This window comes from Hyalella azteca, unplaced genomic scaffold (genome assembly GCF_000764305.2).
Source record: "Hyalella azteca isolate HAZT.00-mixed unplaced genomic scaffold, Hazt_2.0.2 contig3659, whole genome shotgun sequence".
In the NCBI taxonomy this organism is placed as follows: domain Eukaryota; kingdom Metazoa; phylum Arthropoda; class Malacostraca; order Amphipoda; family Hyalellidae; genus Hyalella; species Hyalella azteca.
The window spans coordinates 51,212-72,751 of NW_025933901.1; the positions used below are offsets into that span (position 1 = coordinate 51,212).

Consider the following 21,540-nt stretch of genomic DNA (forward strand, 5'->3'; position numbering starts at 1 on the left):
CACGTACCCGCGTTTTGGGGTACGTGAGATCCGTGCGTAGGATTCAAGAGTTTCCCACGTACCCGCGTTTGGGGCACGTGAGATCCGTGCGTAGGATTCAAGAGTTTCCAACGTACAAAGAGTTTCCCACGTACCCACGTTTGGGGCACGTGAGATCCGTGCGTAGGATTTAAGAGTTACCCACGTACCCGCGTTTGGGGTACGTGAGATCCGTGCGTAGGTTTCAAGAGGTTCTAGGCGATTACGTAATGACCTTAGGTAGCCACAAAGCTTGTTTGCATTCAACCTCAACAGTTGAGTTGAATTTGCAATACCTGTGGTTAGGTTGAAAATCATTACTTACATAACATTCGAAAATAGTCCTTTCAAATACCATCATCCAAAATTCCGTATCCAGTCAATAATTTAGTCGAAACTTAATTAAAACAATCTTAAAAATACACTGCTGCGATAACTCATCCATCCTGATCCATCCTGATCCATCATCAGAACTGCTTCAAGTTCGAAGGATATATAAATTAAATATTCAACGTACGTACCAAATTAAAAACCTGATTTAAATTCCATAATTCAACATGCATGGATTATTGCTGTTCGACTTTTCTTGATTAAATTTTATGGTTCTGGCAATTTCCCGATACGATTAGTATCCTGGATCGCGCTCAAAAAAAAAAACCTTTATATTTACGGTGCAAGGCATCAAACACACAAATAAATACACTAATAATAAAATAATAATGAATTTTATTTATACTAGGTTAAAGTATGAGAGCGCTTCATTTAGGACATTTAGGGATTTCAGTCACATGTAAATTTTTTAATTTAAAACTTTTTACAAATTTTTGTTATCATGTCTTAAACGAATAAAAATTTTCTTTTTCATTTAAACAATAATACAAATAAATTATTCCCGATGAGTTTCAATTGAATTTCAAATATAAAGAAATTTTCATTAAACATTTAAACTTTATCAAAGGTCATCCAAATTTTTCACAGGTGATTGCATTGGACCTTCAGCCACACAGCGCTGCCTCCCAGTAAGGCGGGAGAGTTTGCTTACGATGTTGACATGGTCCTTTCAAATTGCCGTGTCGCAGCGGCCATCTTCAAGCGCAATCTTCATCTGTAAGCTTTAATTGCAATCTTCTATTGTAATCTTTATTGGAGATATTCAGATGCAATCTTTAATTCCGGTATTCAGATGCAATCTTTAATTGCTATATTCAGATGCAATCTTCATCTGTAAGCTTTAGTTGCAATCTTCTGTTGTAATCTTTAGTGGCGATATTCAGATGCAATCTTCATCTGCAAGCTCTAGTTGCAATCTTTTGTTGTAATCTTTAGTGGAGATATTCAGATGCAATCTTTAATTGCGATATTCAGATGCAATCTTTGGTTGTGATATTCAGATGCAATCTTTAATTGCGATATTCAGATGCAATCTTTAGTTGTGATATTCTGATGCAATCTTTAGTTGTGATATTCAGATGCAATCTTTAGTTGCGATATTCAGATGCAATCTTTAGTTGCGGTATTCTGATGCAATCTTTAGTTGCGCTATTCAGATGCAATCTTTAGTTGCGGTATTCTGATGCAATCTTTAGTTGCGGTATTCAGATGCAATCTTTACTTGAGGTATTCAGATGCAATCTTTAGTTGCGGTATTCAGATGCAATCTTTACTTGCGGTATTCAGATGCAATCTTTAATTGCGGTATTCAGATGCAATATTTGGTTGCGATATTCAGATGCAATCTTTACTTGCGGTATTCAGATGCAATCTTTAGCAACATTCTTCAGTTGCCAGCTTTAGGTGCAATCTTCATTTGTTAGATTTTTTCCACTAATCAGTTTCAATATTGAGCAGCAAATTTTCGATTGCAATTTTTAGCTGTAAAATTTATATATAAGTGTGATCTTCCGCTGCAAGCATTATATAAGGGTTCAATCTTTATTGTCGATTAGTAATTGCAAGCTTTAGGTGCAATCTTCAGTTGGAAGCATTAGTTGCAATTTTATTTGCATTCGTCAGTTGCAATTTCAGCATCAATCTTCATTGCATATTTTTATTTTTATCATTCATTGTTTTGCAGGCTTTCGTTGAGAAAGTTGCGATCATCAGTTGCAATTATCAGTCATAATTTACTGATGCAAGCTTTAGTTTCTTTTTTTTGTTGTTATTTTAAATTTAAGACTTTGGCTGCGTCCATCAATTTCAATCTTTATTGCAATTTTTATTTTTTTTATTATTTATATTATTTTTTTTAAAAGGCCTCCCACACTCACCATTCCAACAAAAAGGAATTAATTTTATTAATTAAAAAAATGGCAATTTACAGTTGTACTATTCAGCTACTACATTCAGTTATATCTTTATCATGAATCTTCAGCTGCAGTACTTAGCCCTAATTTCCAGCTGCAATCTTTAAATATGCTAGTAACAAATAGATTGTATAGTTGCAAATATCTCGGTTCTACATTTTCTAAATATTTTAATATTCTAATATTCCATAACAATGATTGCACAGATATTATCTTGATTAGTAAATGAATTGTGAGCAACAATTCTTCCTGTACTTAGATTTCTGTCATCTGGAAAAGCAGGTCAACAATTAAAGAGAAGTTCTTGATAGCTGTTTCCATTATAAATCTATGGTCTTTAAATTATGGACCTATACCTTCAATATACGGCCAAGGATTGGAATGTTCCCAAGTAATGTATTGAAGTAACTTTGAGAAGGTAGAAGCTCTCTTGGGAGTATTTTTTCATTCAAAATATGAAACTCTTCCTTATGCACCAAAAATTGGTATTTATTACTTTCGAAGCAATCAAATATATCTGTCTTATATAACTTCTATATTGTTATCTTTCAATTTACTAATGAATCCTAATAAAATTATAAACGAAAAGCTTCAGTCCGTTGTCGTGGGTATAGCGGCAGCCCACAGGTTCGTTACTTAATGAAGCACCGTTGTATTAAAAACACTTTATTGCACAAATTACAGTAAAACATTGCACAAGGAACAATTCACTTTAGTGGACTTATCGAGATATCTGTAACTCGACACAATCTAGTTTCAGCATGACGTCGCACTAGACCCTTGTTGCCGTACTGAAGTCCACTATCATACTTCTCGTTCCTTATCTGCAATCTCTATTCGCGATTATAACTTTCTCTAAAACATTCTTACAATACTAATTCTAATTAATTACGAATTTACAATACCTATATATTTAATAGAAGCCTTACATTACAACAGTAAAATATAATTTACAACAAGCCCTCTACACCCTGCACCGCGGTGTGCCATCATATCACCGAAAGCCTCCAGACCTTGTATAGCATGTGTGACCTTAAGCGCATATTGCTTGATTTCACGCCGTTCCCCAGATACGAAATTTGTAAGCCAAAACAAAGCCAAACAAAGCCAGGCAAAGTCAGTACACTGCAACCGACTTGATGTCGTTGTCTGACAGGGTGATGGTAAAATTACTTGTTGCTTCAAGATTTTTATATGGATTTCCAATGACGCCAGATTGAAGTCTGTGTTGAGCTAGTAACCTTGTATAGTGATTTACATTTTAAACGAATTATATGTTTAAACAAGTGAACCGCAAGCGATATGTGAATGTGTGTGAACAGTTCAAATCGAAAAATGCAAAATGTCCCACCCATGTTCTTAATTTAAAAAATTAGCTCGTATTTTCATCAAGTTTTTGAAAAAGAAAGCATGGCATTAAAGCAAAAATCATCTCCGTTACTAACACAGCATTCGTGCGTGACACTTGGTTTGATGTCAGCCAAGCCATACACGTGTTCTGTATGCATAATTTCTAAGATTTTTGATGCACATGTAATATTTTACCTAAATATATTCATATATACATAGATTCATTCAATATTTTAAATATATCATATTTTTAATCAACGGATATTGACTGTAAAGGTCTAGTCATTATAACGTTTTCGTCCTAATGACAGTCAGTTAAAATGACAGCAGTCCAAATGTTGAAGATAATTAATTATATTCAAGCCAGCGATGCTTTTGGCAGGCTTGCAATCAACTATTTGCAGAGATCCATTATATCGTATTTTCTGTGCCCCACCGACAGACTGAAACTTTATTTTGAATCCGATAATTTATATGTTTTTGCATTATTCCTATAAGGAATCCTATATTCTTTATTTTAACAGTTGCCTCGAGGAAATCTAGGACAGGACAAAATTTGTTTGTCCGGCATAGTAGCATTTACTCGGTCACGTCATGATCTCCATGTACGGATTCATGCCAAGTCTTGATGGAAAGTAAAAGTGAAGCTGGAGAGTGAAAAGAAAAGTGGCGCAAGAACTTGAGCCCTTGTTCAGAACCTCAACACTCGTATGTACTGCGCAATAGTCTACATATACAGTGGAATAGATTTGAAAAAGCACAGAAGTGAAATTGAATTTCACAGAGCACCAAGATTTTTGAACTTTTACGCGTATGTACTGCGCAATAGTCTACATGTACAGTGGAATAGATTTGAAAAAGCACAGAAGTGAAATTGAATTTCACAGAGCGTCAAGAATTTTGAACTTTTACGCGTATGTACTGCGCAAAAGTCTACACACAGTGGAATAGATTTGAAAAAGCACAGAAGTTAAACTGAATTTCACAGAGCGTCAAGAATTTTGAACTTTTAATAATTAAAGTAGGAAATTGTATTGTTTGCTACATAGTTTCTCTGATATATTTGAGAAGGTGATGAGAAGTGTAACTTTCCAAGGTAACAGTTTACATCGTTGAAACTTGATGATAAGTAATGGAAATGATATCTGAAAAACTTCAGAATTTCGAAGTAAATGCTATTGTTTCGTATGCCAGTTTATTTGATTGGCAAACCAAGATTCGCCACTGAATAGAAAAAGTCAGTTTCAGGTTTTATGAAACCTCGGCGTGCCGCAGCTTAATATTCTAAAGTTCGTTTTATAGAAGAAATGAAAGATTATTTTGTGCGCTCTGTATTGCAGTAGTTCTTTGAATATGAGGAACTATAATCTTCATTATAAATGTCAAATCAAATTTGAAGAATTTCTCATAATTGAGGATTGAGTTGAAGGGATGGGTTGAAGAATTTCTTGCAGCGTCAATATTATCAGCAATAAGGAAAATTTTAATTTATTCAACTCATGATAATATGAAGTGTAAAAAAATAAATTTGAATGTCTTCATCTTATTTATTCCTACAACGATCTTCAGTAGCATTAGCAAGTGTTCACTTCTGCTACGAGACCTTACATCCTATACTGTGAATTGTAAGAAATTTTGAACTTCGTCCTGTTCAGTTTCGATTTAATTTTTCGTACATTCTTTGCAGTTACTACGCCGATACCGATAATTATTGATACTCCTACATCCCAATTTAAACATATTCTTCGTACATTCCTTGCAGTTACTACGCCGATACCGACAATTATTGATACTCCTACATCCCAATTTAATCATATTTTTCGTACATTCCTTGCAGTTACTACGCCGATACGGACAACGACTGTCAGATTTTCCACGTCTGCCTGCCTATCGAAGACGACGCTGGCCAGATCGTCGAGACGGCGCATTTTTCCTTCATCTGCGGCAACCAAACAATCTTCGACCAGTCCACGCTGACGCTGAAAGTCAGAAAAAGATGAATAAATAAAGCTCCTATCGTTGCATTCCGAAGCAGTACAGAAGTCATTCGTCATTTTTTTCATACGTCAATTTATGTTTTATATCTTCATTGTTTCTCATCTTCGCCAATAATAGCAAAAACCGGTAATAGCAATAACCGGTGATAAAAATGTCCGGTAATAGCAATAAACGCTAATAAGAATGACCAGTAATCGCAATAAGCGGTAATAAAAATGACCGGTAATAGCTATAACTGGTAATAAAAATGACCGGTAATAGCAATAACCGGTAATAAAAATGACCGGTATTAGCAATAACCGGTATATAGTTTACTAATTGATTGCTTGTTTTATTTATTTATTTTTACTTGATTGTACTTGTTTAAATTCTTGGTGAATCCGTGATTCAAGCATTCAAGTAATTTTCATACGCATATCCGACCAAAATATTTTTCAATCTTATAGAAGGACTTAGTTATGTGAAACTTTTTCATTTTCTTATAAAATAACTTTTTCCTATTATATTCAGTATTCACTGTCAAAATTGTAGACAGTGCGAATAAACATTGTAGGCTTCTATTCTTAAAATTACAGAAGCATCCGTTTAATTTTGGGGATAAATACGGCATATAAATACGAGTCCAAAATGTAGGCCAATCGTGAATTTCCCGCAACCAGAGTTGCTGTTATATATCATGCGAATTAATTTGAGTAAAATATTATTCAAATAGAACTGAAGTTAAATATCAAGTGAATAAAATTGTTGGGATAAGCATACGAATATAACTGAAATTAATGCGTATATGGCCCGAGTGTGCAGATCTACCATAAATGAACATCTAAATTTTTGAATGCATCCGAACAATGGATTGAATACATAGATGCTGTCCGTGGTACGAACGGTGGCCACGAATAAACAATTCGACGCTACATATATTTATCATGTTTTAAATTTATGAATATTGACATTGAATATGAGACCAGGGTAGAATATTCCAAATGATAAACACAAAAATTGACAATTGGCGAATTGGCAAGTTATATAATTTTGAAAGCAATGAAAAATATATGTATATATATAATTGATTATATCTTTCATGATTTCTCACTTTAATTCCTTCAATACTGCAGAGTGTCGATATCATATTTTACTGAACTCTCTTCGCGAGCTATGTGCCGATGTTATTTAATTGTTAGAAGGTAATTGTCTTAATAACGGCCATTTGTAGGTCATATAGGAAACATTGCACGTCTGCAGTTCACTGAAGACCTCAGCCATACACTGGCTTTTTGCTGAGTCATTCCTCAATGAAAGTGTTCGTTTTCTTCACTGAAATTGTCCTAATCAGAGGCTGGAGTTTCACATTATCACTTCAGTGCGATTGTTTTGACCTTCATAACACAGAGAAATGTAAATAGTTATGATAGAAATGATAGGCAGTTAAGAAAGCAATACAAATTAATAGGTTTCCCATGTGGGGCTTTCATTGTCTACTGCAACAAAAATTTGGTTTATTCATTATTTATAATGACCAACTCAAATTATTCATTGTGTTTTAAAAGAAATGTTTTTTCAGCGAAAATGTACAAATTATAGGTAGCAATATATTTGTTTGTATTCATAAAATCATAGTCTGTGTTGCAGTCAGAAATTTATCTATAGAAATTTAAAAAATTGTCTAATAAGCAAAAATTATCTAAATTTCTTACGCTAATATATAATTCTGTGTTATTTTACCTTATAATATAATAACTACTAACAGATAGGAAAGTTTGCTGCCACAATTCAATTTTATTCCATCGATATACATACAATACAAATTTGGGCACTCGGAAAATCAGAGCATAAAATCATACGAAATTCACACACTCTCACATACAATGAGTATTTTCCAACACTGAACTGACGTACCGCACTGAGGACAAGGAACCACACAGAGAAACCACACAGAGGAACCACAAGGAGGAACCACACAGAGGAACCACAAGGAACGACACAGAGGAACCACAAGGAACCACACAGAGGAACCACACAGAGGAACCACACAGAGGAAACACACCGAGGAACCGCAAGGAACCACAAGGAACCACAAGGAACCACACAGAGGAACCACACAGAGGAACCACACAGAGGAACCACACAGAGGAACCACACAGAGGAACCACACAGAGCAGCCACACAGAGGAACCACACAGAGGAACCATACAGAGGAACCACAAGCAACCACACAGCGGTTAAGAAAGATCCTTGTTTGTCACCGTTCATAATGATCCGGCAGATCACACGCCCTTCGGTTTCTCAGAGATCTTGCAACACTTGCGATCTTTCAAGATCTTGCGATCCTTCGTTGTTGTGGAAACCAGGTCGAGTGGTCGATTTTAGGATTCAGTTCTGGAAAAATCTTTGCCTTGATTCTGAGAAATATATTGTCTTTGTTATTAGCGTGAAAAAATTCTTGCAAGTGGTTGATGTGGAGCAGTGATACTGAGGGTGCATTTGATGGTGAAAGTACGGTTGTGACGAATTTATTTTAAAATTAGTTCTTGGAAGAGTTTCGAATATTAATTATAATATTTCGTCGGTGTCAGATTTTTTATGGCTAATTAATTTTCTTTAATAGACTGTTATTAAGAAATGTTGATCTCTACTTGAGATATTATTTGTTCACTTAGATTTCAGGTACGAGAAAACTGTTTCAGAACTATTCGGCTTCGTGTCAGGTATTATGGACATATTATGTGGTCTGGGTGAAGATTAAACGTATTCATGAAGTACTGCTGGAATAAAGCAATAATATTATTTGTGTTTATAAATATGTGTATTCTTTTGTATGCGGCATTTTCGTAATTTTTTTGAATGTATGTATATTATTCAGGCAATTTGGGGTGTAGTTGGCGTATGTTCGATTCAGACACTGATTTTTGTAGATATATATTTTATGTAATATATCAGCTGCTATAAAATAGTAGCTGATGAATTAATATGGACACTAGTTAGAAACCTCATTGTGTTTTGTAAATTTTTGTGTTATTGTGTTGTTCTGTGTCACAAACGTATGAATAACCGTTTTATTCTTAAATTTTCTCGTCATAAAATTATATTTTTCTGTTAGAACTGGGATTCAATTTAGACAGAAGATTTTACAAAAGGAGCTTCAGGCAAATCCGAAGAGTTGATAATGTTTACATAATACGGGAATCTTATTTTTAAAGTTAGTCATTTAAATTGCTTTAAAATTTATTAACAAAATTTTTCACCTAGGTAATTGAAAATGTTTATTTTCATAGGCTTGTGGGGCCCCAATAAAAAAGCCATAATATATTTGGCCGCAGATGATGTAGCAATATTTCGAAAATGTATTTATTTTGGCCAGGGAATTGATTTTGTATTTTGTATAAAACTAGAGATTTCTCTTGTTATCGCACAATTTTTCTGTTCTCGTGTTTTCATTTTGATTGGAAATTGAGGATAGCAGGAAAAAACAACACTTTTCTCGAGGTTTAAGTCTAAAATAACCCGTCCGAAAAATTTTCCAACAAAATCAAGGTGTCCGAATTTTTTCCAAAAATTCAAGGTGTCCGAAAATTTTCCAACAAAGTTACTGCGATCACAAACACGTGAAATTTTTCGATGGAAGGGCCACCTGAGAGGGCCGACAATTAAATAAATACTTACTGTTTACCTCAAAAACTGAAAGTCATTACACGAAAGTGACGGCAGGAATTTCCTATGTAAACGAGTTCCAAGGCCTGAATGCCTATACTAAAGTCATTTGATTTTAGAATTGCGTAGGAATATCAGTCTTTCGATCATTTTATGGAATTTATTTAACAAGTTTTTTTGCGTTTTTTCGTATAGGCAGAGCGTATCTGACCAAAAATATATAATTTGATATTTGACACACAATGTATTAGGACTGAAATATTTATATAATATTTACTAATCCTATATTCAAACAACACTAAAATAATTATATTCATTTCAACATAATTAAAATAACTAATTTTGTGATCATTGTAATCTAATCGAGTGATAAAGCTTATAAGATTATATTGGCAGTCTGTTGTAGAATTCCAGCATTAACATAAAAAAATACGAATTGTTTTAACGTTTCTGTTTGGTATTCTTAAACTTCATTCATGGAGTTTAAAAAAAAATGAATTGATCAAAGCTCTTTGCTTATCAGCTTTTACCGCCTAGAATTGAATTCCATCGTTTATAAAACTCGAAAATTTTAGAGCCAGTCATGGCTGACCGATCGCTTGTTTTATATTGGTTATTGTTCTCTAAATTGAAGGTTTAATAATGACACTAGTGTTTTCATAATGGAACTAGTTCTTGAAATTTCTGGTTTTATGATGACACCAGTTCATGTAGTTGTTGTTTCAATAATGGCAATTATTATAGTATATGTCACTTCATAATTGGCACTAGTTATTTTTTGTTTTTATATTTTCACTAGTTTTATTACTTATCAGCTTAACATTTATCTAAGTTCTCAATAACAAGAAGTATGACAACAGCAACAATCAACAATCAATTGATTGTCCCTTGGGGAAAAAGTCCAATTGTTCAACCCCTGTTTTTTCCCAGTGGGAAAAGCTATTTGTATACAAGCTAAGGAGTACGCTTGAGTGGACCTTTACAGCCAGGATTTAGGTTTTATTCAAGGCTATTCAGACGAGCTTCAGGACCGAGGTACAGTCGCTCGAAAGTTTATGCCCAGTCTGGCTGTATCTATGAGCAGTCAACGTTGAAATTCAACCTTGTATAATGCCACGATGAAAACTATTTTATTTACAGTACGAGTTGTTTAGCACAACGTTGTTCAGGTTCGTGAATCCTGCAAACTTTAGTATCCCGTTATCCTGAATCCTGTCTTCCTGATTTTTGTCAATAATAATAAAATAAATAACTGACAATTAAATAAATACCCGTTCTCACCCACACATTACGTAGAACAAAATAATTCCAGCTTGACTCTTGTTTCAAAATACGAAAATACTATCTTTTTGGCCCTTTACATTGTATATATACATAATAATTTAAAGATCAAATTTAAAGCTTTGATTCATGCGGGTGCCCAAACAGCCATTAAATACATCCAAATGTGATGAAATATAAATGAGGATCATATAACCTAGCAAACAAAATCTTCATTCCCGTTTGCTGATCAAAATGTATTTATTAGCTGGAATATTCACTGTTATAAGACGCGATTAAACCGATAGAATGAATTAAAAATCGTTTTAATCAATACTTATTAATCAAACCGTTCAAAAAGCATCGCAACAGCGTAAAAATGGATAAGGATTAACAAGGAAATATTTCATTTTCTCTTCAATTCAAGCTATTAAGTATTCATTTCATAGTTATTTTATTTCCAAGTTGATTTTTTCAAGCAACCATATGCAATATTCTTACAGGCGATAGTGCAAGTGAATTACCTTCATGGTTGTAATTTTTATGTCATAAAGTCAATAACTATATAAATTTATCTAAATTTTAATTTAGTTTTCTTATTTTAAATGAACAATTGTGATCGATATTTTTGCGTGAGACTGTACAAGTGAAGATGCTTCCTCGCTGGCCTTCAATGGCTTGCAGCCGTGGGACATCAGTTAACGTATAAATTTATCCCATGTCTTTATTTTTCTAGTATTTAACGGCTTTACAGGTTAACTGCGAAAAAACTGGGTAATAATTTTTTCCCATGTCTTCATTTTTTCTAGTATTTAACGACTTTACAGGTTAACTGCGAAAAAACTGGGTAATAATTTTTTCCCATGTCTTAATTTTTCTAGTATTTGACGACTTTAAAGATTAACTGCGAAAAAACTGGATAATAATTTTTTCCATGTCTTCATTTTTTCTAGTATTTAACGGCTTTACAGATTAACTGCGAAAAAACTGGATAATAAGCGACGTTTATGAGAAAAAAGGCAGATTTTACATGATTTTTTGTGGGTCTGAATTCCAGGCATTTTGATTTACTTATTTAAATACTTCGATAGCTGTCCAGAGGTTTATTTATTATTAATATTATTATATTATTTATTATTATAATTATGTAAGCTTTTGTTTAAGTTTTCAACTTTTTTCATGCAGTTTTGATAAACCTTAAGAATATAGTTCAACATATTTTATTAAAGATGTATTTTCACGTTAATTTTCAGGGTACAGAATAATATTCATAACGTAACGTAATTACCCAGATCTACATTACGTTTGCTGAACTTAGCTGTTCAATTTTATAATTCATTGCTGTGATCCGTTGGATTACGGATGGTGTACTGCACAAAATGGAAAAATTAGTACAAATTATTATATTAAGCGCTGTAAGTCGTGAATCAGTTTGTTGAAAGTTAGATAGTTTGTACCAATGCACATGTATACGGTAGAGAAACAGTGACTTTCCAGAGGATATTATATGCTATTTTATTATTAGATATAATATATATTATATTATATATATTATATAATTATTATAATATATATATTATATTATATGCTATTTATATTTATTTATATTTATATGCTACAGAGTGTACTTTACTTCGTAATTAAGTACAGCGTCCAGCATGACTCTACTAATATTAACTGATGATTTTTGGTAATAATTTTAGTGTACTTTAGTTCGTAAGTACAGCGTACAGTGTGACGCTACTAATGTTAACTGTTGCTTTTTGGTAATAATTTTAACTTGTCTGCCCTTGCACGGAACAAGGGCTCCCTCATTTGCATGCGAAGTGCGACGTTGACCTTAAGTGTGTGATGGAGCTTCTGGCTTCTGGCGATCTATGTATGAAGAGAAAACTCTTTAACACGTTGACTCCAATTTTGCTTCATCTTGTAATATTATTTCATTTTTTGTACTGTTATGAAACAGGGAGGCCAGACAGTCGTTTTTCCAGGACAAATTCTATGATTTAGTTTTTTTTTCAATTGTGGTGGCCGGCAAAATTTTTTGTTTAGGTACTTTCTAATTAAATTTTGAAAACTGCAAAAATAAATGGAATTTTCACACCGAAATCTACAAATATACAAGTATGTATTGAGTTATAGGCATTTTTTGGCCTTATTTTTGTTCGCGGATTTGGACGTTTTTAGTTTTTCTGGCAACCCTGAATAATGTACCACTATGTCCTGGAGAAATACACTTCGTGGTACGCATATGTACCACTTCGGATTCAACGTGTTAATATAAGAATTAAAATATATCTATTAATAGACATGAGTAGAGAAAAAGTTTTTACTTCTGAAATTGCCATTTACATCTTTTGCTGTTCTCTTCATATATTCTATCAATAAAAAATAAATTAATAAATAATATATTTAGTTGATAGCGAAATTTTTATAATAAGAGCCGCCTTATATTTTGGCCAGCTTTTATTTTGTCCTAAGTTATTTCGAGTCTAGAAGTTCGAAAACATAATAGAAACATGTTCGAAAAATTGAAAGTGCTTATTGAATGCTGCAAAAACGTTTGCCAATAAATTTGAAAAAATATGTAAAAATCTAAATCATGATTACATCTTGAAATACTTTCAGTATTGGAAAATATTTTCAGTACCTATTGGAAAAGGAAAGTGATAAGTGGCTAAGGAATAGAATAAAAGGTTAAGGAAGAAGACAAGGTCCTATGATATAGGATATGTTAATATGAAATGTGATATGTTGATATTAAATAGGATATGTCGTTAGAAAACAGAAAAAAGCTAGGCTAGTGAAGAATAAAAAATCCTTAGAATGTATTCCAGTGACGAGAACGACGTGTGTTCGCATCATTTAAGATAATTTTATATGCACATCTGGCATCAAATATTGAATATTTTATAAAAGAAATAAATGATTCAATAACATCCAAGCAAACAAATGATAAATAAAGCCTGCGCGTCGAAATGCAACAGTCCGCTATAGATCCTACCATAAAATGTAACAGACTAAACGCAATATTCAAATTAAATACTTTGATACAAAACCGGATGAAAACGTAAAAATTGCAGTAAGTATGCCTGATTGAATGAGAAATAACTTTGACTGACAGAAGGCATCCAAGCCACTGTTGTAATGAAATGAAAATTAAAAATTTTGTACACCATTTTGGCTAATGCGATGCTTTCAGAACTGAATAAAATGCTGGTAAACCTAAGACGTACCACTAAAAGATCATAAAACATAAAATTACGATTACACTGACTTAAAGCAATCAGAATACAAATCAATCAGGAATTAAAGCAATCAGGATAAACAGCAATCAGGATACAAAGCAATCAGGATGCAAAGCAATCAGGATACAAAGCAATCAGGATACTAAGTAATCAGGATACAAAGCATTTATGATACACAGCAATCAGGATACAAAGCAATCAGAATACAAATCAATCAGGAAACAAAGGAATAAGGATATAAGGCAATCAGGATACAGAGCAATCAGGATGCAAGGCAATCAGGATACAAAGCAATCAGGATACAAAAAAATAATGATACAAATCAATCACAATACAAAACAATCAGAATACCAAGCAATCTAGATACTCGACAATCAGGGTACACAGTAATCAGGATACATGAAAAAATGCAGCAAAAACCAATAAAAATAGTAGATGGTATCCAGGATACCGCAACACGCTTGTGTCGAGGTCTCGAGGGCAGCAACAGGACGCTGGCCCGGCCAGTTCCCTGAAGGTCTACGGGCTGAGGTCGACGCTGGGGCTTTAAAAAAGCCCAGCGCCATCGCAGACCCACGAGTGACAGACCAAACTTACGACAGGTAAGCAGTGCTGCAGACCATGGTGGTACGTTGAAATTATTCATTCTCTCGGAAAAAATTATTCCTTGTTTCAGAAAATAATTTATTTACGACTTATGGTATTAGTTTTCTACGAGGCGTGTTTTTTAGAGGTAAGCAGTGCTGCAGACCATGGTGGTACGTTGAAATTATTCATTCTCTCGGAAAAAATTATTCCTTGTTTCAGAAAATAATTATTTACGACTTTTGGTATTAGTTTTATACGAGGCTTGTTTTTTAAAGTAAGTACCGTTTTAAAATAAAAAAAATATAACTAAGTACTCACTGCAGTGAGTGACAGAGAGCGCATTTTCTCGTCGACGAAAACTTGGGGTCACGGACGGACAGACGGACGGACAGACAGACAGACAGACAGACAGACAGACAGACAGACAGACAGACAGACAGACAGACGGACATGGCAGTGTGATGCATTTGATGCAGTGTGATGCATTTGATGCAGTGTGATGCATTTGATGCCGTGTGATGCATTTGATGCAGTGTGATGCATTTGATGCAGTGTGATGCATTTAATGCAGTGTGATGCATTTGATGCAGTGTGATGCATTTGATGCAGTGTGATGCATTTGATGCAGTGTGATGCATTTGATGCAGTGTGATGCATTTGATGCATCAAATGCATGAGACTGCATTCTTCATTTGTGAAATCAAGTTTCTTCTGAAGTCAGTTTGAAGCTATTGCTGGCATGCTTACAATACATTACATAGGTTTTATATTCGAATTAAAAAATACCGAGTGGCCTATAAAATTTCACTTGACTAAAATTTTAACGTATTTGAAAATTTCATATATATTTCATATCATCAATATGAATTTATTTTGCATTACCGATTTCTAGAATGCAGTGAAATATTTTGTGTTAACTGTACAATTCTTGATGTCCGTGTGCATAAGAACAATTATTTATTTATAAATTACCGTATACAGATTTTGAAGTGTTGAGTTTTAGTTTAAATAAAAAATTTGCCCACGTCTGCCTCGGAAATCACCTCTGAAAAGTCCGGTATTGTTCACATTACGTAATGCAATCCCGACTTACAATCCAAAGTCTTTATTTATTCATAAAGTCATGTAAAAATCAAGCGTAACTAATGTAAATGTTACTGAACGTATTTACCTGGGTATTTAACTACTATCATTTATCGTATTTACCTGAACGTATTTATCTTAATCACGCTAAGAAATTCCCTTTTTTATTAGTTTTATCAATGAAATTCTCCTTCCAGTTCCGGTTTATCATCATTTTATCCCTGAAAATCTCGTTGGCCAAGAGTGAAAACTTCTTTGATCCTCATTCATTCAGTTTATCTAAGCACGGACGAAAATTCAAGTGTCGTATTTTCCAAGTGATACAAAATTGACCTCAAAGCGTTATTTTTACTTCCACTGATAGTCGTCTAGAACCACTTCTGCATCAGATGTGCAAGCCCCAGCCAAAGAAAAAAATGTATCATTTAGCTTCACGCTTTAATTTGAAAGTTTTGACCTTTGTGTCGAACATTTTTTTTACAACCCGACCCCAGTCAAGACTGTATTGTTTCATTTATCGGTTTCTTTCAAAAGTGTTTATATTTTGATATTTGATGTTGAAAATTTGATATTCGAACAAAAGTTTGATATTTTCATAAGTTTTGATCATTTACGGTATATTTTAATTTGAAAGTGTTAACATTTTGTATAAATTTAAATTTTACATCCTAGCTCCCAACGCCCGCCATGTCTCGCCCCGTGCTTGCCCTCCTCGCTCTACTTGTGGCCACCGCCGGCGCACGGATGGCATACCAGCTCCCAGATGGCGCTGAATTTATCCTTAATAAGGGCCGGTCCTACACGCAGAACTTTAATTGCGAGGGTCGACGTTACGGGTACGTAATATATAAAAAAATATAACTGAGTACTCACGGCAGTGAGTGACAGAAAGAAAACGTGAAGTCACGGACGGATAGACGGACATGGCGAGCACAATAGCGCATTTTTTCCATAAATAAAAAAATGCGCTAATAACTCCCACACATGATGGATAAAATTATGTTTTTCGGGGCGGAACTCTGGGAAAATATAAAAATAAACCTCACACATGAAGGATAATACCATGTTTTTAAGAGCGGAACTCTGGGGAAATATAAATATAACCCCCACACATGAAGGATAAAATTATGTTTTTAAGAGCGGAACTCTGGGAAAATATAAAAATGAACTCCACACATGAAGGATTTATCAATGTTTTTAAGAGCGGAACTCCGGTAAAATATAGAAATAAACCCTACAACACATGAAGCATTAAAGTGTGTTTTTAAGAGCCGTGATTAACTACGATGGCAGAAGATACGTATACGTAAAATATAATAAAAACCCGCACATAAAAGACGTATCCATGTTTTAAATCAAAATTCAATACACGGAACTTCGACAACAATTGTCGGCGTTATGTGTTAATGAAATATAAAAATAACTCACAAATGAGGGATTTGACTATATTTTTAAAGCTGAATCCAAAACGCAGAACTTCAATAATGTGAACGTTTCTTTTCAATATTTCTTTTGTTTTTGAATAGAAATTTGCAATGATCTAGGAATGAATAGGCTGAATGTACCTGTTAATAAAACTATATAAATCGGATCCTACAAGCCGTACTTCCACGTGTTTAGAGAGGAAAAATTATTGAAATTGCTTCCGTCCATTCTAAATGTTTTCAAGATTAAATGTTAAATTTTCTGTGAAAAAAAAATTATATGACACTTACTGAACAATTCACGCATTTGTTACAATAATAACGATGGAAATTGATATACTTAATAGTTCTGGCATTTGATTTTATTGTTCGCTCCCAAAAGAAAGTATCCGCGATATTGGAAAATCCAGAATTTCCTAAATTGACTTAAAACATGCTGATTACTGAGTATGAATGTTTCTATTCGATGTGTGTCCAAAAAATTCCGAATGCATCATTTCTTATATCAATGTGAGAGAAGAAAATTGTATGTACAAATTACATGTTGCTGTTTTTTATAAATTAATGTTAAACACAAAATTTAAGGACTCATATGATTCGAATTCTCAGTATATTATCGCTAGACTAGACTCAAGATTTGATTGCCACAAATTTTCTGTTGATAACTCTATCGATCGAAAACGAAAGATTATAGGGAAGTAATTATTTATAAATTTATTAAATACCCTGAGAAGCTTTAGACTTGCCAATAAATTTATTTCATGGGCTGCGAAATTCCATGCCCCTTGATCAATACTCACGTACTGATTTAAATTAATTCTTCGTACATTCCTTGCAGTTACTACGCCGATACCGACAATTATTGATACTCCTACATCTCAATTTAAACATATTCTTCGTACATTCCTCGCAGTTACTACGCCGATACCGATAACGACTGTCAGATTTTCCACGTCTGCCTGCCTATCGAAGACGACGTTGGCCAGATCGTCGAGACGGCGCATTTTTCTTTCGTCTGCGGAAACCAAACAATCTTCGACCAAGCGAGTCTGACGTGCAGTGAAGAACTCGCGGCCTTGCCCTGCTCTGAAGCCGAAAACTTCTACGATATCGTCAACTCAGAGTTCGGGAAGATTATTGATGCCAATTAGAACTAATGAATACGAAAAAATATCTATGATGACGAATACGAATTTAAATGAATATATCCACCATGCCATATTGAACCTACAATCGTAGAGGAATATATACGATGTAGATTAGAACTCATGTATGCAAAAGAATATCCGCGATGTCACTCACGTTAAACTCATAAGCATAGAATTCCAAGCAGTGCTAATGTATAAAAAGTAATGTCGAAGATGCCAAGTAGAACTCGGGAATAGAAAAGAACATTTATGATCCTAATTAGAACTCGCGAATACAAAGGAATAGCTACGATGGAAAGTAGAACTAGCGAATACAAAAGAATGTCTACGGTGGTAATAAAAACTTACGAATTCAGAAGAGTACCCACGATGCAATGTAAAACTCACGAATAGAATGAAATTTAATGAGATTCCCAGTGAGAAGTTCATTGGAAAAAGTAAAATAATTGAATATGATATTCAGCGAACACTAAAAATTGCAAGGAAAGCGGTACAAATTTGAGCAGAGAGTTGTAGTAGCATATGTTATATACCTACATTCAATACGTTAGATGGATTGTTGAAGTTTGACATCTACATCTAGCCATATAAAAAATAATGGATTTTTTGAAGTATGACATTCACATCTAGCCATATAAAAAAATTAATTGAGATTCATTAACGATTACGAGATAGAAAATTGATACAGAACTTTGCTTAGTTTACGTATTAAAATTTTTTTTCTAAAAAATTATCTCTTTACGCATTGGAAATTGAAGAGTGTTAAAGCAATTAACCTGAATTAGAAATAGACGCTATTCCCACTGTGGTTAACTTCCATAGGAAACCTTTACCGTATTCCTGGCATTGTTAAATTTATCATATGTAAATATGTATTCAGCAAATGTATGTATTTTGTGTATTCGCGAATGCAAATATTATCGCATGCATAAAGGCAAAATCTAAATTTGGTTTGAAAATATGTATGTAATATATTATGGAAATTAATGGCTGTTCGGCGGCTTAAAGTTTGTAATGTGATCCATTTAATGCTTTTTGCTGGTTAAAGCTGTCTGTTTTTTGCTTCATTCGAGTAAAATGAGCTTAAAAATCTTTTTTTTACTGATCTTCCTGTCATTCAATTATAAAACTCCTTTAATTACTATAATTTTTCTACATGAAAACTGGTGAACTGAATTAACTGCAACATCGTAACCTCGAAACCTTGTTTTTGTAGCAAAGTGAAAATTTGTTGCTATGTTAATTTTATATGGAAAATAATGGAATTCTTCAATAAAAGTAAAATAATTAGTAATTTAAATTGATGTTATCTCATTAATAAGGCATGGATTAAAGAACAATATTTATTCAATAATCATATTGCAATAACAATTCAGGACGAACATTTAAAATTGCGAACTGTATTAATATAAATACTTTATGTTAAATCTCCCTCATATTACATTCATTACAGACACATGATCTGAATACTTAAATAAACTTTTCACATTCAATCTCTTTCACAGTCATCTAAGAAGTATAAATACAAGTATAAATAGGGTATTAATGGACAGTAATATTTTAATATTGGCAGGAATTGTTTCGATGTTGAAACAAATGAAAATATTGTACCAGAGAAATGTTGGAGGGATGGATTTATGGTGTTATTCAACTTCTTACTGAAACGAAACTTTAAAATCCTCTTACTGAGAATTTTACACCATGAACTTGCAAGTCAAACCATGAACTTGACAAAATGATAACTGACCACTCTTGACTTGCAGGTTGACGATAATTACTTTGTAAAATTTTCTAGTCACTTATGATTTATCGTCGCTACTCAGCTGACGATATAACTTGCCTCTCATTCAAGTTTAATGGATAACCACAGATACCCTTTTGAGAAAGAAACAATTCTGGAAAAATTAAAATTCATCAAGTAAATCTTACTACTCTCGTCAAGTGAATACCAAAAGAAAGTCAGAAATATTTCACAATGCGTTATCTACAAAAATAAAAATAAAACTTTTGCAATGATTTCATTCTAAAGCTGTATGGTGTGCAGGGTTAAGCTGGTACATATAATTTACACCGTTAGGCGAGCTTGAGGCGTCCTTGTGCCAGCGGCTGACAGGAATAAAAATTTTGATAGGGTAGCATCTAACAAAATTTATTTACGTGCACTCACGAAGAAAATCATAAAGATTATTAGGACAATATTTTATGTAGAAATGAGCGGCAGGGTAAGCTTGGTTATTATTCCAAATTTAAAATATTAGAAATTTACTTTACTCCGCTAAATTTTTTTCCTATACAAGGTTTTTGCATTTAATTTTACTTGAAAATGTTTGGGTGAACTTTCAGGTCCCAAAAATGATCATGGCAGAAATATTTGAACTTTGGGGATAAAAAATTGCTGTTAGAATTGCCGATAAAGTAATTTACTCGTTAGCAATAATCATCAGTTTCTGATTCTAGTTCGAGGCACGTGTTAGCCTATCATGGACCCAACATGCATGACGGCTCTTAATGTTTGACGATTAGAGCATCAGCAGACGACTCTTACAGCCTGATATATGAATAGCTTCATCATTTTATATAGTCATGTCTCTTATAAAATGCATTTAATCTATCATTTGTTTATAAAATTTTCTCAAGCTTCTTGCTAAATCGCAAAAATGATCCCTTATTAACAATTATTGACTCGAGGGCCAACGTTTCTATATCTGTAGTTCTTTAATCATGAATTAATAAATGCAATACTTATAGATTTGATGTTATGTGCACATTACTAGAGAAGTCTAATATACAATAATAAATAAATCTTAGGTTAACATGTGATGGGTGATTGAGATCAATAGTTTATGCTGGTGGTTCTAAGTTGAATAGGTGAAATACATCCCTAGAATATCAACTATGAGTAAATATATAGGTATGGATATAGGCAGGTGACTCTGAAACCACGCTTATAAAATGACTTAAAAATACAAAGGGCAACATCCCTACTGATATTCGTGGTTGCTTCTCTTGAAAGCTTAACATTCTGCGGCTAAACAACTAAATTAATTGAATGAATGTGATATATTATTGCCTAGAGCTGACTTACTTTTACAGCATATGCATGACTAGAGTCTGGCTTCGGAAAATAGCAAGCCTTTTCTCACGAATAATTTCAATTTAAGCATTTCAGTACTACGTCAAACCTCTTACCAATCGTTTAACCCAAAACTCAACCTATAAAACAATATTGTAATCACAAATTATTCCGCTAAATTTTCACGTCATCCCGACCGTTAAGAGTTTGAGCTTATCGCATTACACTTTCGTTATCTTCGAGCTGTGAAAAACGGTAGTTTAAAATCTAGTATACCCATAAATATCAAAGGGTATACGTGGGTTATCAGAGTAATGAAGTCAATTACTAATATGAGGAGAAATACTCTATTAAAAGTCTCAGTTGAAATTGGCCTGCAATCAAACGGCTGCAGATAAATTG

General features: G+C 33.5%; 1 protein-coding gene across 1 annotated transcript; it reads left to right on the top strand.

Annotated features, from left to right (window-relative positions):
- Positions 1–14,390: 14,390 nt before the first annotated feature.
- LOC108679121 (U-scoloptoxin(01)-Cw1a-like) lies at positions 14,391–19,112 on the top strand. Its single transcript, XM_018167699.2, has 3 exons — positions 14,391–14,424; positions 16,166–16,329; positions 17,831–19,112. Exons 2-3 carry the CDS (start codon positions 16,181–16,183, stop codon positions 18,066–18,068), a joined length of 387 nt encoding a protein of 128 aa, XP_018023188.1. The 5' UTR covers positions 14,391–14,424; positions 16,166–16,180; the 3' UTR covers positions 18,069–19,112.
- Positions 19,113–21,540: the final 2,428 nt, after the last annotated feature.